The sequence below is a fragment of the Pholcus phalangioides genome, unplaced genomic scaffold (assembly GCF_987345545.1).
Source record: "Pholcus phalangioides strain wild (caught in Gottingen) unplaced genomic scaffold, Ppha-v1.0 ptg000003l_1, whole genome shotgun sequence".
In the NCBI taxonomy this organism is placed as follows: domain Eukaryota; kingdom Metazoa; phylum Arthropoda; class Arachnida; order Araneae; family Pholcidae; genus Pholcus; species Pholcus phalangioides.
Genome location: NW_028301596.1, coordinates 48,412,178 through 48,438,569, shown reverse-complemented (window position 1 = coordinate 48,438,569; position 26,392 = coordinate 48,412,178). Strand labels below are relative to the sequence as shown.

Below are 26,392 nucleotides of genomic sequence, written 5' to 3'. Positions count from 1 at the left end.
ACCGATCTGAAAATGTGTGGCGGGTCACTCAAGCGAGGTAAGAATGTGCCGCGAGCCACTTCAGTGATTTTTAAATCTGCTGCTGGTCAATTAAATGGTTTTCAGATCTGCCGCGGATCACTTAAGCGGTCTGGGAATGTGTCGCGGGTCACTTAAATGTTCTATAAATGTGCCGCGGGTAACTTAAGGAATCGTTTATGTGCTGCTCAGTTAATTTTTACAAAATGAACTATATTTGGGATCATGGGCCACATCAGATGACTCCGAGGGCAACATTTGGTCCACGGGCCATGGGTTGAGCATGTTATGGTATAAAATTTCAAGGTCAATCCCTGTACTATAGTGCTCGTATTTGATCCAAACGAATCAAAGGTTATTGATCGTGAGATCTTAAAAAAAAACATCTCATCAATTTAACATACATTTAAAAAAAAAAAAAGAACTTCTTAAGTACGACCTGATGCTGAATCATTACAAACTCTGTCCGTACGAACCGCAAATACTCAATGACCTTCCATTCATTCACATATCAGCGTTTTTCCTCCCTCCTAATATTTGTAAAGAAACGAACTTTAATCCCGATTCGTATTCAGTCAAGCATCTCTTTCCTTTTTTAACTCCCAGCAGAAGAAGTAAAGGAAGCCATTCGAAACTAAGTAGCTTAAATGATTTCCCTACAACTAATATTACTCCAAAAAGAAGAAAAATACATAAAGAAAGAAAGACTGCCACTCTACTTCCAAACAGAAAGGAAAAAATAGAACTTGAATAGGGAATGAACTCTTAAATATAAAGAAGCGAGAATTTGATGAAACTGATCATATCTGATTAACCCTACAGTGCATGGTTTTTTTATTTTGAGCTGATAATTTTTCCCATAATTAATTAAGCCTATAAAAAGCCGGAAAAAATAGTTTTAAAAAATCTATTTCGAATTGTACTCCTTATACAGGGTCTGAAAGAGGACGTAAACTCGCATATAAAATAAATGTATTGAAGTATATATATTATTACTTTCCAAATACAGGAGTTTTACTGCCATTCATGAATTGCTTTCGAAGGAATAATGACTGTTTCAAACATGAAGTTGGCAATTGGCAACGGAAAAAGAAACATGTTTAAAGTATCTGTTGCCGATTGGCAACAGTATGCACTTTAGGATTAACTGCCATTTTGTATGCTGATAAGTCTACTATCCACTTTGGGACACAATTTCTACTCCACTTTTGGGACCCTCCTCTTTGACCGTGATTGAAAAAAAAAAAACCCCTACTTTTTTGGGGCAGGGGGGGGGGGAGGTAATGATTTCCAGAAATTTTTCCCGGCAAATGTCCGTTGACTGTCTTTATTCTTTCAGAATGATGTCACATGCGCATTGTAAATTGGTGGCCTCTGCATCAAATTGCGAATAAATGTTTCAATTTGGAGAGAGAGAGAAAGACAAAATTCGCCGAACAGCTGGCGTGCGTCAGTTCGGCCTCTCCGCACATTAACCCCCTTCATGTATAGGCTTTTGGCAACAAATTTGGATTATCTCTATTTCACGTATCGGCAATAAATCTGTTAGCCCTGTCCTAACCTAACCGCACAATATAAAAAAAGAAGAAAGGGGGCAAAGAAAAAATAGAAGAAAAGAAAGAAAAAATAAATAGAAAAGAAAGAAAAAATAAATAGAAAAGAAAAAAGTATATTAAATAAGGAAGTATAACAGTTGATTTCTCTTTTCACCCTCATCCCCCCCCCCCCACGGGTTGTCTTTCGCTCTGACATGTATATAGAAAAAAGAAACATTGTATGTGGGGGAAACTACGAACGTAAGTGCAATAAGAACGGGGAGTAAAAAAAACCACATCGGCTCATAAGGTTAAAATAAAGCTTCGCGATGGTGAAGAGAGAGGAAAGAAAACTGGATTGAATTTCTGGCTTTTGGACAAAATATTTCGTCCGTGATCGGAAAGGGGTTGTGGTGAGATGTGATAACTTAACTTAAAACCATGGGTGGAGATAGGGGGTGTGGGAGGGTATTACCTCCCCCCCCCCCCCAGCGTCAAAGGTGGAGTCGACTGATCTAATTTATATATGCATATATGAATTGTCATCATCATCATTTTGCCCAGCAATAATGACCGTGCCCCCCCCCCCCCCCAGACTTCCAAGTCTATCTCCGCCTATGCTTAAAACTTGATAACTTTTTAACTGTGATACGAAATGAAATGTGATGCAAAAAATTAATCATAATATGCAGAATAATAAGATGTAGGAAATCAAATCATGTGCACAGTAAGTATATACACTTAAAAATATACAATTAAATGCAGCAAATTCTACGGGCATAAAAAATATAATGGATGCACAGTGTAAATGAGATGCATGAAATACAAGATGCAAAAAAATAAAAAAATCAATGAAATGTAGAATCATGTAATGCAAAAAAATTGCTGAGTGCGGATCGATGATTAAATTAAATTATGCTAGATTAGCATTAGTACTGTCGTAAACTACGATCATGGAAGCACAATTTTTCCTCTCGAGTTTCCTCTAGTGGTCAGCTCGAGAGTCCAATGATTAAAAAAAATGAGAAATTTGGAAATTCAATGAAACCTAAAAAAAAATCTCACACTGGCCTTACATATACTATCTTTAAGCGCCTCTTGAAAAATACAACCAATTAGACCAGCGGTTCTCAACCGGTGATCTGCGGAGCCTTTGGGGCTCCTTGTGTTTTCTCCAGTGGCTCCGCGGAAGCTCGAGGAAAATTAAAAGAAATAGTAAAATTAAAAAAAACAATTATAAATATTTTTAAATAGTAAAAATAAATCACTAACTTGATGAATAATTAAAAAATTGGCCTACGGGGCTCCCCCATAGAATTTTTTTACTTGTAAGGGCTCCGCGAGTCAAAAAAGGTTGAGAACCGCTGAATTAGAGAATCGGTTACATTCGAGCAAATGTTATCCAATAGGCTTATTGTTTTTTGTTCGTTTTTTTTCACGTTTTTTATTACCAAACTTTTATAATGTAATCCCGGCCTTAGGATTACGTAAAACAACATTTGGAACACTTTTTTGTAATTGAACGATTCTTGTGAGAGGAAAAAAAAAATCAATGAATTAGTGGACAACACACACCTAGTTTATAAAATATAACTCAGTAATCAAGGAATACAAGTAATTTGAGCCTAGCAACTTATTTCAAGGCAGAAGTGAGTCTCTGCTCTTTCCTTCTTATATATAAATTGCACACTCGGGTCGGTCATCAGCCCACAGATTAGATTTATCTGACCTTGATTGAAGGCCACAAGGTCAAGATGTATGTATAGAAGAAGAAGAAGAAAAGGCATCTTTTCTCTCCAATTCCAACAACAACTAGTGTGGGCTCTCCTCCCCCCCCCCCCATCCCATCATTTCGTGCAGATAGTTGAGCAATTTTGTAAGAACTCTCTTTCATATATATAGTATTCATTCACATTTGAATTTCAAAGTAACTCCGCCATGATGGAATACGGCTCCACCTCCCTCGAAATAAAACATTTGAGAATCATCCAAATAATTGGTAACATATCCCTGTATAATATATATGTATATTTTGATTTTTAGGAGTGTATGTGCGTATGCGCCATTAAAGTATTGTATCAAAATCCCTGTAAATTAGTGGGTGGGTGGGTGTGTGCTACGAAATCCGAGTATTCTCAGAAAATGAAAAGGGTTGCTGTTGGCAAAGAATTATACTAATGTAGGAATTAATTTGGGCGTCTGCATCCTGAATATACGCTTCGGAGATGCTTTAGGGCGGTCGTCCACTGGAAGCGATTTTAAGCGCGCAGTTTTATGTGTATTCGCAAAAGACTGATCCCATTGTACAGAAAGGAGGCCTATTTTTTTATGATGCCAAATGAAGGGGGGGGGGGGTTGATTCTTTTAGGGCTCCAACTGAGGGGAAAGGGCGATTTTTTTAAGACGGAAATATTATCCAACAATGTCCAGAATCGGCCCTGCCCTCTGGTTCTTCAAGTGATCAAGTGATTGGGAACTGCGCCACTCAAATCATCTGTAAATGTGCCCCCCTCAATTCATTTTTACAAAATTTGGTTTGAGGTCTCGAGCCACATCAGCTGAATCCGAGGGACATGCGTTGAGCATGCACGCATGTATTATTGTACAGCATTATTTGAGAGATGCGTTTGTTCTCATAATTTTGAACATCAGTGTATATAAATAACAAAAAAAAAGGAAACGTTCATGATAAATTGAGCATTAATATGATGAACTGAACTTCTCCAGTATCAGATTTTTCATCGAGGAATAATTCATCTTTCTCCTTCCAACATCTTCGGAATTCTCATCAACTTACATTATCTGTACAGTATCTCTGGCGACCTCTATAGAGAGTTGCGGAAATCTCGTTTCTTAGTAGAATGTAGCCAATTTTTTTTTTTTTTTTTTTTTTGTGTGTTCCTCTATGCTCATCACGAAAAACTATTTTTCATACTAGACACACACACACACATACCCGAGCACAATCCACATACCGTATCAGCTCAAGGAAACATACATCAAACTTGGAAACCCGATCCCATGTAACATGCTCTTGTTATTTTTCCTCAGTATCTCCCTGATTGTAAAAAGATGAAACCTAATGGATCATCACCAGTCGCCAAATACATACCTCTTTTGCTCTTGCGCAATCTGGCAGCACAATCTTATGGGCCGGATACCTTTTCTTTCTTATCATACCTTTTCTTACCCCCCCCCCCCCGGTCCGGACGACCACACCTACGGGGTTATCCTATCAATATGTACTATGCTAATGGTTCTAAGATAGTAATAACGAATAGGAGCTTTATTCTCTCTCACTTGCATGCTCTTACCTCGAGGGCAATCATATCATGATAATAATGACACATGAACCAAACCCTGAACATTTACCGCCTCTCTATCTCTCTCTCTCTCTCGCTCTCTTCTCTCTCTTTTTCTTTCAAAAGACATTCTTCTCATGTACATGCAACATCATAAACAATTATTGTCCGTGGCGATGAAAAGAAGCTGTGATATTCGTTGCGATGGAATTTTCAATCAACGGGTTTGAAGCTGTAATTTTCCCGAGTACAATGGCTACTACAAATACATTCATTCGGTTTCTTTTCTAAAGGTCCCCTTTGTACCCACTTTGATATTATGAGGCATTATTATTATTATATAGAATTGTGAAGATATAAATGGGAGAGCGGAGATTCTTTTTTTCTTCTCTTTATGAATCGATCACGCTTTGGCGGAAATTTTCTTTCAAACCCTTTTGCTTCCGAGATTCTTAGGGCGTCCATTACCTTCGGTTCGGTCTCCGTTTAACATTTTTTCCCCCCATTCGGGTATTTGTTGGTGACTGAATAGTTTACGGATTCCTCTACTAATTATCTTCGCAGCACCCTTGGGAATTTTAGATATCTCGCGTCACCCTCTCCCGATCTCGAGTCTATTCGATGGCACCCTAAATTGCTGTAGCGAACTGGATGGAAATCGTAGCCCTGTTGTTACACTCACCATCATTTTGTTCCCATAATACCTTGCACCTTACCATTACTCAATTTTTGTGTCATTTCGATGGTACTCGAAATTGACATAGCACACTGGTTGAAAATATTATCACGATCAACATCATTTTATTCTTGAAAGGGGCCGTTCAGGTATTACGTAAATAAATTTTTAGCCATTTTTGACCCCCTGTCAGCAAAATTTCGTCATCAGCTCTGCCCCTCTGAATCCCAACTCATATTTTCATAAAGGGTGGTTGATGACGTAAGCATTATCCAAACCACCCCCCCCCGTCATCAAAAATCAGCAAACCGAAACCTCCCCCCCCCCCCCCATCGATGATGACGTAATACTTGAACGGCCCCAAATATCTCGCTCTACCACCGCCCAATATCGAGTCATTTCAGCGGCACCCTAAAATTTAACGTGGCACGCTGGACGGAAATCGCAGCCCAAAAATTGCGCACAACACAGTTTTTTGGGATCACTTCAGTGGCACCCTAAATTCCGTGGCACACTGGTTAGGAATCGCTACTTTATCATTATTACTTAATTTTATCCCACGATTAACCCTGTATTACGCGATTACACAGAATATCTCGTGCTATCTCAGTCCAATATCGGGCAATTTTGGCGGCATCATAAAATGTAATTAACATGGTACATTAGTGGGAAATCACAAAATATCAGGAGTCGCGTCTGTGGCACCCCAAATTTGCCATGGCACATTGGTTGGAAATCACAACCCAATAATTGAATCGTTTATTTCAGAAACTCTATAACTGACAAAAAAAAAATCGAAATTGAGTTTATACTGGTTTCTTGCAGTTGATTGACGGACGCTTCGTTTGGTGCTTAAAAAACTATGAACAACGTTTAGTGTATAGCGCCATTTGGCGTCCTTGAAATATTCGTTTAGAATTCACGCAGAAACAAGTTAAGCGCAGTTAGAAGTTTTTTTCTCAAATATCTCAAAATTTGAAGTAAGGGGTTTCAGAAATAAGTGAATATCTCTCTCTCTCTCTCTCTCAATTACGTCCAACATAATTTTCTCCTCAGAATATCTCGCGTCACCCCTGCTCAATATTGAGTCATTTGGACGGCACCCCTAAAATTTAGCGTGGTACAACAATGCTTGTAAAATTATAGAATAATAAAAATGTTTGTCATACGTATCCGAACACTAGCTTCGTATACTTACAAATGGCTACGTGAAGTAAATATATCTATATACGTAATCTATAGAGGAAAAAAAGCGCTATGCCCTATGAAGAATTCCGGAGTTCAAGTTTGCGTTGGTATAGCCACAGTAGTTCTCTATCTATCTCCGTGTGTGGAAGTATACAGTTTACTTGTGATATTTGTTCACCTGTGTGCATATAGATTATATGAAGAGAAAAGGAAAAATGACCATCTGTTTCGCAAATGCCATCTTTTCGGAGAATAATAAAAAGCAAGAAGTAATTCTCAGAAAAAAAATATATATATTGAGCTAATATATATTCTCCCCACTATTTTTCTATAAATAAATTTTGACGCTACTGTATTGGACAGGGACGCCGGAACATAATTATGTGCTCATTTTGCTAAAGCAACACTAATCATTTGAATGATACTGCTCGGCAACACCAATCATCATTCAAATATAGCTCATTCACCATCAGTTTGGGCGATGGACGATTTACGAAAAACGGGACATTTTTGTTAAATGTGGGACAAATTTTCTTCAAACATACCCAAGTGAACGCTGTGTGTTCATTACTCGAGAATTACCAAGCATTTTTGACTTCCGGCGTTTCTGGTATTGGTCAAGGCGTCAAGGGTTGTCAAACCGTGAGGTGAGCCTTTTTGAAAAGCCGTCTAAATTTTCCGGGGTAAAACTTAAAACTTCGTGTAATCGCATTTGACTGCATTAGTTTAAAAATAAAAAATGGGGAAAAAAGTGGAAAAATAACCCCTGCTCCTTGACGCGTAATTACAATCCCTACTCTCTTAGTAACACAGAAACATTAGCACTCCGGTGATTGGTTACTGCGAGCAAAAAAGCTAGCAAGACGTCACGAGAGGCGGAGTTTTGGGCGAAACTGAATTTCAAAAGTTAATTGACGAAAAATGAAAGCATTTTTCATTGAATCAGTAAATGATAGCTGGACCCTGATTCGTGAGCCGTTATTATTGTCTTCTCGATGCACGTGAACCACATTTGATTAAATCCGAAACAAAAATGGAAATATTTTTTAGCAAATGAAGATGGGAAAAAAAGTTTGGATTGGTTTCAAACACACAACCTTCAGTACGTGAGTCTCATACTATAACCATTACTCCAACGGTGGATGTTGGATTCCAACACAATTAAATGCATCTATTGTTAAACGTCACCAGTAAAAACTTCACCAGGAGTGACGTAATGGTTCATCACTCATTTCGGCCAATCACGATGCGCTAAATTTCTGCAATATAGCTAGAAATGTAGGGATTGTTTATAAGCCTCTGGGACTCAATGACGAAAATAAAGAAGGAGAGACTGTATTTAAATTGAATAAATACTGGATAGAGGTGATAATAAGCTAAACTAGGAGTGAGATGCTGGTTTTAATTTATAAGAAAACGACATTTTTTCGAGTTGACGGTAGGATGCTAAGATGGGAAGAGAAGACAGACTAGAGTGGGAAAATTTTCTTAACCTCCTTTTCCTCATTTCCTTCCTTGATTAAATAGCAATGCTCATAAGAGCATTGTGGTGCCAATGTTGATGTGATATAATGTCACACCAATGGCATAGAGAGAAGGATTCTGAGAATCTGGGACTCCTTTCCAACGATCCACGGTCACGGTATCCGGGTTAGGAACAAAAAGCTTTCGAATTTTTAAAATTACCCAAAAATAAGCTCTTGTCCAATTACTATCTGCATATAAATAGATCATGGGAAGTCACTTCTACACATTTAGGAAGATCTGGATAACGTATACAGATTTCATGAAGCTCGTGACTACAGCAAAAAGTCTAAAAACCCCTGGTTGTATGGGCTGGTTTTTCTTTTTTAAATATAAAATCAGACTCAAAAATCACACGGTTTCACAGATAAGTTTAAAGTTGCAGTAAATGTTTTCTTTTAATGGGAAACAGATTGTGAGAATTTTATTTCTTTCAAACCAAGCACAACTCCGGTCCTATCGCCGCGCGCAATCAACTACCGATTGAGTTGTGCCGGAAGTACGTGCTTGTGTACTTAACAGTTTTAGTGCGTATCTAGTGTTACGCTTGAATTTCTTAGTGCTGCTATCTATTTTTCAAACGATGAGTGATCAAACGATGAGAGATCAAACTTTTATAAAAATTGAAAAATCCAACCAATAAGATTATTGGTTAAATTCTAGAAAATGCAACCGGTGACCTCATTGGCTGCCTCTTTCGAGGTTTTACCAACTCACCTTGGTTTAACCTAGGTCTTACCAGTAAATCCTAGGTATTTATCCTACTTCAATTATAATCACCCTGTGTATAATAGCAGCATTTCATCATCTAGATAGAAATAATGATTTCGGGGTCGACCATCAATGAGTGGACTCCGGTGGAGATCTCTTTAGAGCTGTTCCAATTTATTGTTGTTGTGTGTGTGTGTGGGGAGGGGGGGGGAGGGGAGATGAACCATTCACAAAATTACAATGTGGACTTTTATTTTAATTTGGTTTTAACGTCGGAATAATAAATAATAATGATAATTACAAAAAGAAACCGCCGCCGGAGGTTATCAAAAACATGACGAGATATTGGTAAGTCTGTGCTTTTGTTTCTAAAAGTGTAGTTGGTGGAACAATCGTTTGTGCTGGAAATGTTCGTGACATGCCCATTTGCACGTTCACTGGAACCAAAAATACTAAAAGACAGCATGTTTCTCACAGATAGACGTTTGTGCGTTCAGTTCTTTAGTCCTAAAAAAGCTTTACTGTATTCAAAAGCGTCCAGGATAAGGTTGAGGTTGTTGTAACGTTGTTAAATATTAAAATTCAAAGTAATTGGTAAAGTTTTTTGGCCGACGTGATACATGGTTTTTGTCTTTCGACGTTTCGTTCGCGGTGGCGAACATTTTCAAGAATTCTGGATAATGCTTGGGTTTCAATCTCATCATTTGAGTCGTCCAGTTGCAAAACTCGTTAAGCGCCAACTAGATTTTTTTACAGAAAGTGAAAATGAAAAGTTTGGACAGTGTATTTTTTGAGCTGACGCTTTTTTGAGCTTGATAAAATGTTAATGTTATGCCGTTAAAATTTTAAATTTCAAGCAGTCAGCTCGAAAAATATATTTTTTAAAAATTTATTTATTTTACAAAAGTTTCTTTTGCACTTTCTGTAAAAAAATTTGGTAGGCGCTTAACGAGTTTTACAACTGGACGACTCATTTTTAAGATGGGAAACCAAGCACTGTTGATCTTCATCCTCTCTTCCTTTCTGTTGAAGCAGTTCTTGTACTTTTGAATCTACGACAGATACAGGAAACTGGCTAAGTGAGGAGATATCGATGTTTCAGGAAAGGAAGTTTCTGCCCTGTCTGTCCCCGTGAGGGCAGAGATGAATTTTCCTTTCCTGAAACATCGATATCTTCTCACTTAGCCAGTTTCCTGTATCTGTCGTATTTACATAATCTTCTTAAATCCCCCCCCCCCTAAAAATTTTCGTCCCGACCATTCAATCTTCGAATCGGTGGGTCGTATTTTGTCACTCACTGTGGTAGGGAACCAGTCTGTTGAGGTGGACCATCTTGCACTTTGACGATGAAGACCTCTGAATCCGAATTACAACATCGTTCAGTTTCTTCACGACTCTGCAGAGTCCTCCCCAAGATGTCTGGAGTTTCTGGCAAAGTCCTTTCCGGCGCTTCAGATTCCAGATCCAGACGAGGTCTCTTTCCTTGAAGTCGTGAGACGTGGCCTTCGCATCGTGGCAGCGGTTCTTCATTTTTTCGGAGCCGATGTTGATCAAGTCTCCGGCGATTCGATGCACATCCTCGAGGCGCTTCTGGAGTCCCTCGGCGTATTCTTCAGATGGTGGGCAAGCATGTGAATGCTCGAACGAGTGACCTACAGAGCTAGGGACCGGGTCAGTGAGTAACCAATTCAGTGTGCAAGCACGTGAGTGAGTAAAAGAGTGACTTGGAGCGTTCGTGAAAAAGCACGTGAATGAGTAAAAGAGTGACTTGGAGCGTTCGTGAAAAAGCACGTGAATGACCGAATGCGTGACTTGCAAAGCGTGAGCAAGCCTGTGAATGACCAAATGAGTGACTTACAGAGTGTGAGCAAGCTTATGAGTGACCTACAGAGCTTGAGCAAGCATATGAATGACCAAACGAGTGACTTACAAAGCGTGAGCAAGCCTATGAATGACCGAACGAGTGATCTACAGAGCAAGACAAGGTCAGTGAGTGATCTAAAGCTTGTGCAAGTATGTCAGTGACCAAAATAGTTTGCGAGCATGTGAATGACTAAAAGAGTGACTGGAGACACAGTGTACTTGCAGGAGTAGGGGGAGGGATAGAGGCTAAGTGTGGATATTGCAAAACGTGGTGAATTCGAGTAAAGAGTAGTCAAGAAAATTAGACTAGAGAAGAGCTGCAGAATTTGTGCAGCCCCATAGGCAGCGCAACATCATAAATGCGCCTTTGGTTGCCCTGTGTAATCCGAATTTTTGAAAATCTTAAGTAGACTCGGTCCCGTTCACCTCGGATTATCGTGACCCTACTGTAGTAGTATGTGTAAATATATGAATAATAGCATTTGTTCACAAACTGAAAGAACTGAATCTATAAGTGTTTTTTGCGATGGTTGTAACCAGGGCCGTAACTAGGCAGGTGCACCCGCACAGGGCCTCTTGAAAGGGGGCCCAGAATGGGCCTAAATTCAAATTCTTGCACAGGGCACAGAAATGGCTAACTACAGCCCTGATTATAACACTAAAAATATTGAAAGGGTCGAAAATCTTGTGTCACTCTTTGAAAATTCCCCTCGGGTAACAGAAAAAAAAAAATTTCCAGCCCCCTCCACCCTTTGAACTTTTTTCAACAGGAAGCGATACATTACGGTTTTTCACGATGACAATGCTCTCTCACAGGAAATCATCAACTTACGCTGTTTTAAAGTGTGTTGCGTATGACGGCCATCGTGACTTTTTACACCCCGCCTCTGATTAACAATGTATGAACTTTTTTCCTTTTTGTTTTTTAAGGAATGTCTTGCGTGTTTCTATACATTTTTTTCCCCTTTTTATAAACGCCGACGGGGTCTTCAAAATATGCCATCGTGAATGATTTTGGCGCACGTTTCATCTTAAAAAAAAAAAAGCAAAAAGAAATGGGTTTGCTCTCGTGATAGCGGTCGTAAAAATGAAAAACATGCATTGACTTTCACTGACACTTCTGACAGTTAACCAGAGCGTGAGAAACGTGCGTACGCAATAATATGGCGATAACGCGTTAAAAATAAAAACAGCAAAAGCTCTGCAGGCTGAAAGAAAATATCATTGACCCTTTCGCTGTCAAGGTTTCTTCGGTCGACGGAAATTTTTTGAAACAATCGTTAATATTGCCCTGTTTTTTATTAATCTACATCTTGATTATGCAGATAATGCTTTATTAGGTAACTACGTTTTCACTCCTGAAATTTTTTCCCTTGATATTTCACTCCTGAAATTTTTTCCCTTGATATTTCACTCCTGAAATTTTTTCCCTTGATATTTCACTCCGGACATTTCACCCCTGAAGTTTCTTCCTTTCATATTTCATTCCGGACATTTCACTCCTGAAATTTTTTCCCTTGATATTTCACTCCTGAAATTTTTTCCCTTTATATTTCACTCCTGAAATTTCTTCCCTTGATATTTCATTCCTGAAATTTTTTCCCTTGATATTTCACTCCTGAAATTTCTTCCCTTGATATTTCACTCCTGAAATTTTTTCCCTTGATATTTCACTTCTGAAATTTCTTCCCTTGATATTTCATTCCGGACATTTCACTCCTGAAATTTTTTCCCTTGATATTTCACTCCTGAAATTTCTTCCCTTGATATTTCACTCCTGAAATTTTTTCCCTTGATATTTCACTCCTGAAATTTCTTCCCTTGATATTTCACTCCTGAAATTTTTTCCGTTTATATTTCACTCCTGAAATTTCTTCCCTTGATATTTCACTCCGGACATTTCACCCCTGAAGTTTCTTCCTTTCATATTTCATTCCGGACATTTCACTCCTGAAATTTTTTCCCTTTATATTTCACTCCTGAAATTTCTTCCCTTGATATTTCACTCCTGAAATTTTTTCCCTTGATATTTCACTCCTGAAATTTCTTCCCTTGATATATCATTCCGGACATTTCAGTCCTGAAATTTTTTCCCTTGATATTTCACTCCTGAAATTTCTTCCCTTGATATTTAACTCCTGAAATTTCTTCCCTTGAAATTTCACTCCTGAAATTTTTTCCCTTGATATTTCACTCCTGAAATTTCTTCCCTTGATATTTCACTCCTTGATATTTCACTCCTGAAATTTCTTCCCTTGATATATCAAAATATCTAAATTTTTCAAATTTTTAGTCCGCGTTCCAGATATGCTGTATTTTTGCCGCTCACGGGCTTGAAACTTGTACATAAAAAATAGCCATGTGACCCGTGTTTCAAGAAATAATCCCAAGAAATTTTTTCCCTTGATATTTCACTCCTGAAATTTTTTCCCTTTATATTTCACTCCTGAAATTTCTTCCCTTGATATTTCATTCCTGAAATTTTTTCCCTTGATATTTCACTCCTGAAATTTCTTCCCTTGATATTTCACTCCTGAAATTTTTTCCCTTGATATTTCACTTCTGAAATTTCTTCCCTTGATATTTCATTCCGGACATTTCACTCCTGAAATTTTTTCCCTTGATATTTCACTCCTGAAATTTCTTCCCTTGATATTTCACTCCTGAAATTTTTTCCCTTGATATTTCACTCCTGAAATTTCTTCCCTTGATATTTCACTCCTGAAATTTTTTCCGTTTATATTTCACTCCTGAAATTTCTTCCCTTGATATTTCACTCCGGACATTTCACCCCTGAAGTTTCTTCCTTTCATATTTCATTCCGGACATTTCACTCCTGAAATTTTTTCCCTTTATATTTCACTCCTGAAATTTCTTCCCTTGATATTTCACTCCTGAAATTTTTTCCCTTGATATTTCACTCCTGAAATTTCTTCCCTTGATATATCATTCCGGACATTTCAGTCCTGAAATTTTTTCCCTTGATATTTCACTCCTGAAATTTCTTCCCTTGATATTTAACTCCTGAAATTTCTTCCCTTGAAATTTCACTCCTGAAATTTTTTCCCTTGATATTTCACTCCTGAAATTTCTTCCCTTGATATTTCACTCCTTGATATTTCACTCCTGAAATTTCTTCCCTTGATATATCAAAATATCTAAATTTTTCAAATTTTTAGTCCGCGTTCCAGATATGCTGTATTTTTGCCGCTCACGGGCTTGAAACTTGTACATAAAAAATAGCCATGTGACCCGTGTTTCAAGAAATAATCCCGTGATGATGTCTCTTTTTTTTCCTATGACAATTTTTTCGGCTGCAATTAGTAACTTTTCTGCCTTGCCAACTTTTTTTTAGCGACATAGGCATTTATCGTTTTTTTTCTATTGATACTTTTCTACCAGAATAACTTCCGCTTTCCGGATGGAGCGACCTCGACGGACTACATTTGGCCAGTGGGCCAGAGGTTGTGCACCCCTGAACAAGAGCGTTAAATATTTCGGTCCACAACTTCGAAAAGCCCGCAAATCGTACATGCTCAACCCATGGCCCTCGGAAACATCTGATGTGGCCTGTATCCTCAAACCTAATTTTGCAAAAATGAACTAAACGACACATTACCGGATCAGTTTAGTGATATGTGGTGCAGTTCCACATCACTCAAATAGCCCGCGGCGGCACGTTTCCATCCAGGTCACTTTGTTGATCCTCGGCACAGATCGCTCAAATGGTCCGCGGCACAGTGGTAGATCACTTAGGTGGACCGCGGCCTTTTTTCAGATAACTTGAATGACCCACGACATATTTACAGTAACTTGTGACCAGCGTTGTAGTTTCTCTCTTTGAGATCTTTCTTCTCTTTTCTTCTCATTCCAGATCACTGAAGTGTTCCACGGTAGCGGTTCCACATCACTTAGATAGCTGCGGCACATTCCCAAATAACTTAAGTGACCCACAGCATGTTTCAATGTCACTTAAGTGAATCGATGCACTTTTACATGGCGTTTCATGGCACGTTTCGTTAACACTCAAGCGGCCCGAGGTGCATTCCCAGATCAATTTTTAAAGTAACCCGTGGTGCAATTTCAATTTCACATCACCTAGGTGACCCGTGACAACACCTACTAGAGAAAAAGGCCTCCACACGAAGCTTGTGATGTCGCTGAAGTAGTCCATCTCACCTATAGCCATTGTATAAAACAGGCCGACGCATGCGCCATCGTAACCCTTTTTGTAGCATATCCACACGCACAATGGCTGTAGGTGAGATGGCCTACCTCAGTGACGTCACAAGTTTCGTGTGGAGGCCTCGTTCTCTAGTAGGTGTTGCCCGTGGCCGTTCACAGATAATTTAAGTCACCCGCGGCGATTACTCCAGATCACTTTAGTGACCAACGGCGATTACTCCAGATCACTTTAGTGACCAACGGCGATTACTCCAGATCACTTTAGTGACCAACGGCACAGCGTCAGAGCACTTAATTTGCCCTCTCGACACATTTACAAATCACTTAAGGGATACGCGTCACAATTACAGATCACTTAGGTGACTCGATGTGCTTTTACAGATCACTTCAGTGGTCCTTTACTTATTTATCTTTTGGTCCTTTGCTTTGTCTTCAAAGCAGTGAAGTGGCCCGCACTCTCTTAGGTTGAGCAGTGCTTTTGAGCACCCTTGCTTGCTGTAAATCGATCGTTCGTAAGTGGGGAGTGGCTGTACACTAAAAATACGGTATTCAAAATAATGAAGAAAAAACTCTTTCCCATCCGAAAAAAAAAACCACCCAAGTAATATCAGTCAAGAGCGATTCTTAATCCATCAATAAATTGCGCTCGTGTATGTCGATGGGGGCGTGGCACGTGTCCATACAATTAAATGCATACCAACCTCACGTCTATAGATCCATCATCATACGTCGCCCATCGAGACATTGTCTCCCTCAACGGCACTGGGCGAGAACTCATCACGCAGATTATACACGACACAACAGCCCTTTTGTATTTTTCCACCTTCCTTCCGTTGGTTTGGGTGTGAGACCTCAGAATTCTCATATCCAGCACATACGCATATTCCGTATACGCGCGCATACACACATGCGTTTGTCTTTGTAGGTCTCGACAAAAAAGGATTTTGAAAGGGAAAAATCATAAAGAAACCGCCTATGACCTTTAAACTTTTCCATCCTTTTTTTTTTTCTTTCTTGCGCAAACTGTGGTAATGCCCAACAAGAGGTATAGCTTTGAACACATACGAGTACATACTGAATATATGCTTAAAAAAAAAACTGGGTTTACGCCCTTCATTTTATTTATTTATTTTTCCTAGTTTCGAGCAACATTTAGAAGGATTTTGCATGGAGGAACCGGAAAAAATGAGTCAAAGTTTTATGGATTTTTCTTTTCTGAGCTTTTAGTACATACGTGGTTGCAGCGCGATTTGTCACGGATCATTCTGTGTCACTTCAGTGGAATAATTCGATGTTTCTTAACTTATTTTTGGCTGACGTTGCATTTGCAGAACACTTTGTTTACAATTTTAAAATCGGAGGTGAGACAGGTTCGTCCTCTATTCCATCATCACCCGGTTTCGTATTTCTCCGAGTTCTGAAATAATAATTACTAGGTATATGTCCGTGAAAAAAAACTTTCAAGGGGGACTATGGAAGAAATTGTGTAGTATGAAAATTGTATAAATATATTGTGTTTTACAACTACTGAATTGCCCAATTTTGGTTTTCTGAGCAACAACGATGACTCTTAGAATGTTTACTTTAGTTGCCGTGGTTCCCCCAACAATGCATTTCTGTCATGTATATGCCTTTAGAATGGTTTGTCACTTCTTTAATGATGGCAGTATCTATATATAAAATTGATTTTCTGTCTGTGCGTGTGTCTATGTTTTTATACAAATTTACAATTTTAGATCTATCGTCGCCATTTTGCATATATCCTAAATGGCAATGGGACCCGAGTTGAACGATAGACTCGTCAGAGTTGGGCAAATTCCCGAAATGAGCGAAAAACTGTCGGGCAACAATAGTTTCTCGGTTCCAACAATCACTTTCGGAATGTTTACCGTGGTTCCCTAGCAATGCGTTTCGCACATGTATATGCCTTTACAATGGTTTGCCATTTCTTTAATGCTGCAAGTATTATGTACAATAGTTTATAGGCCTTTATAATGCCACGTTTTCAATCCTCCCAGTAATTGAAGAAAACCCGGGCAGCGCCGGGTATTATAGCTAGTTTTCTATAAAAGTTTCTGGAATGAACATTTTTGATAGAAAGTGTCTCAAAATGGTGAAAAGAATGAACTTTGGCCAGTACCTAATGTCATTTTCATCTCCAACTTTAAGCAAAATTCATGTAATATTCGAAATGCAAAATATCTATGAATGAATTTTTTTTTTCATTTTCACAGTACATTCAGTAGTAGTACTAGTGACGATGCAGGTTATAAAAAATTTAATTCAAAGGATTACAGGGGGCGTCGGACGTGTTTCGAAACTGTGGTTGCCCGTCTTTAGTTTCATATAGGGGAAATTTTGATTTCTGATATTTTTTTTTCCGAACTTCACGTCGGTATAATATCCATAAAATTCATTGATTTGACAATTGCAGTTGATCATGTTTAAGTTTTTATGGATTTATCCGATGTGTGAAACGCCTTTTTCTTTGCACAGGACGCACAAGTTCTTGAAAAGGAGTTCCCTAACGAGAATCTTGGCTATCGGAGGATTTTTCTTGTCCATACCGGTGTTCTTCACGGGTGAGTATGCTGTTTATGAGTTTCAATCGCTCTGCCTGACAACTAAAATGGCTAAAACCTTAGAACACTTTGGAATTTCAAGAAAAACTTTAAAATTACAGTCCACGCCGCTTAATGTGATCTCGAAGTTTTTGATAACAATAACCAAATGGGAACTATATCCGAAAAAAAAAGTTCCGTTTACCAGTACGGTGACCATACATCCCGTTTGTTCGAATTGGATATATGTTAAACAGATATTGGTAAAATGGGACATTTCTGTTTTTCTTTCCCACATAATTGGTTGCAAAATGTTCTATCGCGTGGTAAATTTTTTTTTATTCTATTCTGAAACGGGACTTTTTCTCTGAGCTAAGATCCTGAATTTTTGTTACTCATCGATTGTAATTACTCAGGCGTTAGAATGGAACTGTCTAATGTATATCACAAATTACGCTATTTTTTTAGTGTACAAACCTTTCATAGATCCCTTGAGGAAAATCTCTTGGAAAAAAAAAATTTGAATCTGTTCAACTGTGAAGAAACTGATCAAGAACTGAAGAAAAGTATCATTTTTTTCCCACCATCTACATTTGCTTTTACCACAGGAAGGCCATTGCGAAAGCAGCTCTACATGTACATGGGGTCACAGCTAATACTACTGATTGATTACAACATTAAGTATGGAAATGTTGATCAATGGAGAACGAGGGCAGAACATCTTTTAGCCTCCAACATAGTCTTGCAGCCTGACAATGATAACTTACAGGAAAAAATAATAATAATTTTGGTTAAACCCCTTTTAGCTTCAGAATGCGCAAAACGAAGCTTTGGACGGGAAAAAAAATTGATAACATTATAAACGAATTTTTTTTCCATGTTATGATATTCGTCAGTTCCGTTCTTTGCAAAAGTGATACCAATGCCCGAATGATAACAATATCCGTGATTCTAATAAACGGCGTCGACTGTACTGAAGAAAAAATTCAGCACATCTTTTTCATTAAATATGGCCGATGATGATGTGCGATGAGTTCTTAATTTTTATTCCTATATATATTTTTTTGATTAAAAACTGTTCATTCTCTATAGGTGTCATACTGTTCACTTTCATCCACTTCAGCGAAGTACCAGCGATAGCGACGAGCGTAGTCATAGGCATAGGTATAGTGTTTTGCGGCGTGGCTTCGGTTCAGAACGTCTACCTGTGGCAGTGGGAGAAGACGAGAGCTTGCCAAGAGCTCGCCGAGAGCAAAATCACACAACTCAGGGACTCCGGTATCCTATCGCCAGAAGCTGCGGCTCATGCCATCGAACTATCGACTTTGGTGTGACCGACTTTGGTACACCCAAACGAGCTTTCAAACGATGAAGTAACTGTCGTGTACACACCTCAAGCAACGCGACTTAAACCACGCACTTTATCGGAATGTTGACAATTTTCTTGTGCCGAATTTTCTCTTATGAACATGGATTTTTAAGCTTGAAAATTCTCGTCCGAAGGTATTTAAATAAGAAAAGAAATATATATATGTGTAAAAGAAATATATTTGTATGTACTTTTTCGTGTTGGCTATTTATGTAAAGAACGCTATTCCGTGGAGAGTATTCATACATTCGCACATTCATTGGATGTCCGTTTTGTAAATTTATCGCAAAAATTTTTAAACGTGAAATAGTACACTACCTCGCAGAGAAAATTCAACAAACATGAAGGAATGCATGCAATGTGATAAAGCAACATGTTATGAATGCATGTGATTTTTGATTTTAGATCTTATGCGCGTAGAGCGACCAAATGTACAAGTCATGAGTAAGCCGCTGTGGTGGTCATAGTGACGGACCCCCACCGTCGCCACAGTTGTGGTCGGCTGAAGTTGGTTTTCTGTGGTTCCCAAATTCGAGGCCCGAATGTGAGAGTCAATCTCTCCGTTAAAAAGTCTCGCCAGAGAGAGCAACAGACCTACAACGGTACAAATATTGAATCATTACACTTCACTCATAGTTAGAAAAATTTATGGCAGATGGCGGCACTACACATAACAAGCATTACGCAGAAACAAACTTCACGTTACGTTCGCAACATATACACGCACAGCTTCCAGCATAGGTTCGGGTCTTCTTCGACCACCTGCTTTATTTCCTTCATCGAGACAGTGGCGGATCGTGATCTGGTGAGGAGCAGGAGAAGAGTGATGTGTAAGAGTAAGGATTACTATTATGAGCTATGGATCCAGCATACCTGTATGACACCGGTTCTCAACCTTTTTTGACTCGCGGAGCCCTTTTCAGTGAATAAATTCTATGGCGGAGCCCTGTTTAACTCGAGGAGCTCTTGTTAGTACATTATTTATATGGCGGTACCCTTTATCGAGTGGCCGCGGAGCCCCTGGGAAGTGCACACTGAGCACCGGTTGAGAACCGCTACTGTATGGTATCAATTGAATAAATTTTCCAGTGTGATGTTGCTGGCCGTATGCGAGCATCGTGATGGCTAATGAAGCATCTTTGATGACACCTTACAGAAGACTGCCTGCTGATATTCGCACGGGTAAAGACACGCATATCTTGAAGCAATCTTTGTCACGGTCCAAAGATAGGGTAGCAGCAGGCACGTCACAAACATTATTTACCTAGAAAGATTACTAGAAGCTATAGATGTTATTCCTAATATGCAGGGTGTCCTGTAAGTGCTAATGCGGCCTTTATCTTATCAACCGTCTGACTCTGACGTAGAGGTAGTTTCAGTTTTAAAAATGCTCAAAAAGCGTTCAAAAATTACCCTGTACCAGTTTTGAGAGTGAAAGTACAAATAGGAAATCTAAATTTTTATTCGGACACCCTGTGCTCAAAAACTAAATTAGAAAGTTGTTGCCCTGTCTCTCTCGAGGCCAAGAAAAAACATTTCAAGTTTTTAAGTGCGATATTCGCTGAGATAATTTAATTCAAGAAGCGGAGGAAAGTTGGGAAAGGACAGCATAAATGAGGGGAAAGAACGTTGTCCGTCAGTTTTTGCTGTTCTTTTGTAACTTTTCTCCGATTTTAGAATTGAAAAATGTCTTAGCGAATATTGCATTTAGAAACAGGGAAATTTTTTTCTTGGCCTCAGGAGACACAAGGCAACAACTTTATCATTGGAAATCAGAGCACAAGGGGACCTATAAAAATTTAGATTTCTTCTATTTTGTTACACACTGTATTTTCACTCTCAAAACTGGTACAAGATTTGGAACGCCTTTTCAGTATTTTTTAAATTGGAATCATACCTCTACGACGGACGGTTGATGAGTCCGCAGTAGCTCCTGCAGGACACCCTGTATAGCAATCCATTGAAAACTGCATGACATTCGAGAGCAGCGGAAAGACCAGCTCGCGTTCACAGCGTCTCCATAACTTCCAGAGACATCGGTGAACACCACACTATATCATTCATTGCTCCAGAAAACTCTAGTTAAACAGTAAACAATATTTGCCCATGCAATCGAGCTGGTCATTTCCCTGCTGTTGAATGTCATGTAGTTAGTCCATTCGGTAACTGGGAGTATGTGAAATTTCGAAACAAAGATCAGACGCTCGAAACATGTTGTTCTACCTGCGTTTTAAACCCTATCGTATTTCACGCATTCCCCCGTGCTGTTACATTTTATCTGTCAGGGAGTGTACACTACGTATATACTATTCAAGAGTCGATAATTTGTAGGAAAAAACGATGTTGATGGTGTGTTGTTTCTAATATATCATGTATTTACTGTGACTACCTGATTCAATTGTTTATTATTGTTCATTAAAGTTTGTCATTGAACACTGATAACTCAATGAGCCGAAGTCAAATATCCAGAATATTATAATGTAACAAACATAGAGTCACAAATATAAAACAGGAGTGCACAAATTATTTCCCGTGGGCCGAATGCGGCCCTCCAGAGGAGGTTCTGTCTGGCCCGTGAAAGGTGTTTCGGTAGAAAAGTATCAAATAGGCTGACCATATTTCCTCCGTAAAAATACAGGGAAATCATGATTCATATGGGATATCACCAGTTATCGCAAACGCTGTCAATTGCAGCCAAAAAATTTGTCAAAGGCAAGTAAAGGTGCCAATTTCAGTTAAAAAATTATCAAAGGCGTATAAAAATGTCATTTTCAGCCAAAATTTTTGTAAAAGGTTAGTAAGGTTTACCCAAAAAAAAAAATTCCAAAGGCACGTAAAAAGAAATTCGAATGTAAGGTGATATAAAGTTACCAAATATAACAAGAAAAACGTATCGAACACCTTAATTCATGTCATGAAAAATATCTCTATTTTCGATTTCAAAAATTAAAGTGAGCCTCGTTGAAAGCGAAGGAGAAAAACGGGACATTTTTATAAAAAGTCGGGACGGCCGAAATTGCCGGCATGTCCCGTAAAATATGGGTCATTATATAAGTTACACATATTCAGTTTTCAGGCCCCAGCTAGCTGCAGATATATAGCATATCTGGCCCGCGGACTGAAAAAAATATTGTGCACCCTTTATACAAAAGAACCAAAGAAAGAACCCCACACACACAACAAAAGTCATTAGAGGTCATTGAAATGTCACCAATATTATACTAAAACTTAAGGTGACTGGAACAGGGATATATCTAGTGGTTATAACTGAGAAACCAACCTCGGAAATGAAAAACTTCGTGTGGATCCAACATGTCATTCAAGTCTGAAATCGAAACTCTGGAAGACTACGAATGTTTGTCGATAGTCTGAACTCTCAAAAGAATTATAGAGTTAGAAATGCACAAATTCATTGAAATTGCAATTACAATGTTTACTTACCAACATACAGGGCACGGCAGTAGCTAACCATTCTTGTGCCCTGTGCAAGAATTTGAATTTAGGGGCCCATCTGTGCGGGTGCACCTGTTGCACCTGCCTAGTTACAGCCCTGATACAGGGTATCCTGTAAGTGCTAATGCGGATTTCATCTCATCAACCGTTCATCGTAAAGGTATGATTCCAATTTAAAAAATGCTCAACAGGCGTTCAAGACCCTTTACCAGTATTAATGGTGGAAATACAGTGTGTCATAAAATAAAAAAGTCAATTTTTGTACAGTTCCTCTGTTATCTAACTTCCAATTGGAAAGTGGTTGCCCTGTATCTCCTCATGCCAACAGAAAAATTTTCATGTTTCTAAGTGCAATATTCGCTAAGATGTTGTTGAATTCAAAAATTGGATAAAAGTTATGAAAGAAAAGCAAAAACTAACGGACGACGCCCCTTTTCCCCTCATTTACGCTGTCCTTTCCCTACCTTTCTCTGATGTTTGAGTTCGAATATCTCAGCGGGTATTGCACTTAAAAACTTGGAACCCCAGGAAAGACAGGGCAAAATTTTCTAATTGGTAGAAGACCGGGGGACCATATAAAAATTTAGATTTCTTATTTTGTGACGCACTGTATTTTTACTCTCAAAACTGGTACAAGTAAATTTTGATAAATTTGGGGTAATTTTTGAACGCCTCGTTCGAGCATTTTTTAAATTGGAATCATACCTCTTCGACGGACGGTTGATGAGATAAAGGCCGCATCAGCACTTACAAGATACCCTGTATACTTAAAAAACATTAAAAGATTAACGGGCGAGCAAAAATATCATTTGTATTTGCTGCTTAACAGCGATAATAACGTATTTTTAAAAGAAATATCATGAAGACTGAAGTGAACATTTTTAAAGATCGCGACCATTCAATTTGTAACGTTAAGTTCGATCTACGTCCTATTCAGTTCATATTGACCTATGTTATGCCGTTTGCACCATTTACACCAGAGGTCTTCAACCTTTTTCTAGTCGCGAGCACTTCATGTACCCATCATCAAAAGAAGAGCACCCTCATGTCAAGTTTTTCATACAAATGCATGAAATCAGGATGATTGCAGCCCTTGAATGTAATTTGTACAAGGTGCTTAATTGGAACGTTGATCAAAAGCTCGTGAGAACGCAGTCAAACGTGAGCATCGAGCACTCTAGGTGCTTCAGGGAGCACCCTGTTGCTCGCGAGCGATGGGTTGAAGATGCCTGATCTACACGTTCTTCGTTCTTCTCTATAGCCTTTTTCTAATCTCCTCTTTTTACGTGTTCATCACAACCTTCTTCATTCTCATTTTTTTTCATTATTCTTAAAGTTCGATTTCATGAAGTACATACATCTTTTCCGCACGCTCTTCTCTTTCGTTCTCATCCCATCTTTGATCCTCTCTCTAAATGCTCTTCACACACGCTCTCATTCCATCTTTGATCCTCTCTCTAAATGCTCTTCACACACGCTCTCATTCCTTTTTTGTAACCCTCTGTGGTTCACCCCCATGAAAACATGCTGATAAAATATTTTTTTTTTACAAAAAATGGTTGCAAATGGGTATTGTTAGCATATTTTCAATTGAAACAACACAGCAATTGAATCAGAATGTATTCGTTTTAATTAGCTACAATGAGTGGTCAATTTAAGGGTAAAAACATCGTTTTCCTTTATTTTATTGTTATCTATAAACTGATGAAACCTTGCAAAGTAGTCGTTACCTTGAATTTTACTTCCAATCTCTCCTCAATTCGGTGTGATTTTATAAATATCTGAGCACGTAAAATTTCAATAGCTCTCAAAAAAAAAATGACTTCGACAAGGAATCAACTCTTTGTAGATAGAAAAGTATTGTACTAATGTAGCCGAATTTGCATTGAAATGACACGAAAATATGCACTTTCTAAAATAAAAAAATAGAAAGAAATTAGTACGATGGGGTTTTTTTTACCATGTACAGTACATTCAAATATACACCAACCATAGGGGGTTAAAATCATAAAATTCTAAGAAAAAAAAAATTAAGGAAACCTGAAAAGGAGGACAAAATGGTGAATTTTCCGAAACGTAGGAAGACGTCTGGTAACCTTATTTTAACCCTAAATAAGCTCATTTTTTATTTAACTTTTTTTTATCAACTTGAACACACATTGTTTTGTTTTATCTGTTCCCTTATAATATTTTATTTTCCCCTATAACCTACAAATATTTTTCTCAGGAAAACTTATTTTATTCTTCATACAATTTTGCCATCAGCGCAACACGTTCATCCATGTTAATCCACTTCTTCACTTCGTTTTGCAACTTCTATGAATCGGCCAATTTTATATACGAAGTTCTCTCTCACAGTACAATATTTATTTTCATCCAACAATTGAATCGTCAGTTTTAATAACAGGAAATGAAAACCAAAAATGGCAAAATTACTTTTTTGTGCTCTATAAAGTAGTGTTACTCAATCTTTCTCAGCCCATGTCATCCAAAGGGGCTCCCATGAGGGAGCCGTTTTATCTATAGTCTGTTTCAGGTTAACTTTGCAGTGCAGAGAAAGGTAGAGAGTGTATTCCTTCGCCGCAAAATGTAGTCCCCATATATTGGAGGCTTACGATGATCATTTATGCAGAATATTTCAATTTTTTGAATGATTGAAAAAGAATACTGAAAAAATATTGTTCTGAATCGATCTCTATTCGTTTAAGAATTTTAATATAGAAAAAAAATCACCATTATGCGTAAAAAAGAAAGATTTTTCTCAGTGAGATTGGCGAGAATCAGCTATACCTTACCGCTACTGCGCATCGATACATTGGTTGAAAGGCTTTCGTTGTCATAGCAACGTGTGATGCGGTTCCCTCGTAGCTTCCCTTTCACTGCAAAGTTAACCTGAAACGAACTATAGAGCCTATCCTCACCCCAGATCGAGACTTATTCCACTTATCGAACTGAATTTAATTGAACTCAATTCATAATGAACAAAATTTTTTTATAAATAAGGTCGATCTCTGGAACCCAGGGCGAGACATGGATCCAGAAAACGTGAATTATCCTTCCCAAGAGACGAATTAAATGTGAAAAATAGATCTGTATAAAATATGAGCCGATCCTAGAATCAACCCTTCCGCATGTGGATGTGTTCCTACCCTAGGCAAGAGTTCATTGATCTTCCGTCTTGGAGAGGGGGGGGGGGGGTGTTATACAAATAAATGCAAATATAACGCCACAACAGGCAAAATGCCCAACGAGGTGGCTGAGAAAAAGATGCCCATATGGATGTCATATATTTCAGAAATATAGCAACCCAAATAAAAATGCAATTAACAAAAATTGTAATCAATATATACACATATATTTCATTATGTATGACCGTCTCGAGACACCGTGCGTCCTCGGGCAAAGTGACGTTCCAACATGTACCAATTCGTTAGAGGTTCCGCAGAGGAATATGGACGAGGTGCATGTGTGCTTTAATAGTGGCAAAGTGACGTTCTGGGTCCCCATACTTAGCTGGAAATAACAGTTCACACATGTTTCCATACTTGCGTTCGAAAATCATAGTACCAGATCTCATTATGTAGGTGCCCCTACGGATATGAACCCTGGGATATGCCCACATAGGCTAAAATGACCCTGGTTCTATAGACAGCTCTGCTGGATTCCGAAAGTAGTAACATGTTCTCCCACCATATTTCACTCGAATGTTCTGAAATTATTCACAGCTCTCTCTATTTTCGCTTCACCACTTGTCGTGCCCCCCCCCCCTTTCATCTGATTTTCACCTGTGGCCTCCCTTAGAATATACGTGGCCCTAAGTTGAGAACCACTCTGCTCTAAAGTATCTTCAAGCTTTGCTCTACACGTGAGCGGTAAGAAAGAACAAAAACTGATTCCTAGAAGCAGATATAGGAGCTTGAAAAAGCGTTTTAGAAATTAATGTACCAGTCATACAGTTTTTTTTTTTCAGATTTCACACAAAAATTTGGTTTTTGAACTCATTCCCC

At 38.5% G+C, this 26,392-nt stretch overlaps 1 protein-coding gene across 1 annotated transcript in view; it reads left to right on the top strand.

The window, feature by feature from the left end:
• LOC149088747 (uncharacterized) overlaps positions 1-26,254 on the top strand; it is a 98,914-nt gene extending 72,660 nt beyond the window's left edge. The window contains exons 3-4 of the mRNA XM_089249694.1: positions 17,499-17,584; positions 18,656-26,254. Of these exons, the coding sequence (XP_089105820.1) occupies positions 17,499-17,584; positions 18,656-18,897 (328 nt within the window). The 3' untranslated portion in view covers positions 18,898-26,254. The remainder of the gene's footprint in view (positions 1-17,498; positions 17,585-18,655) is intronic.
• Positions 26,255-26,392: the final 138 nt, after the last annotated feature.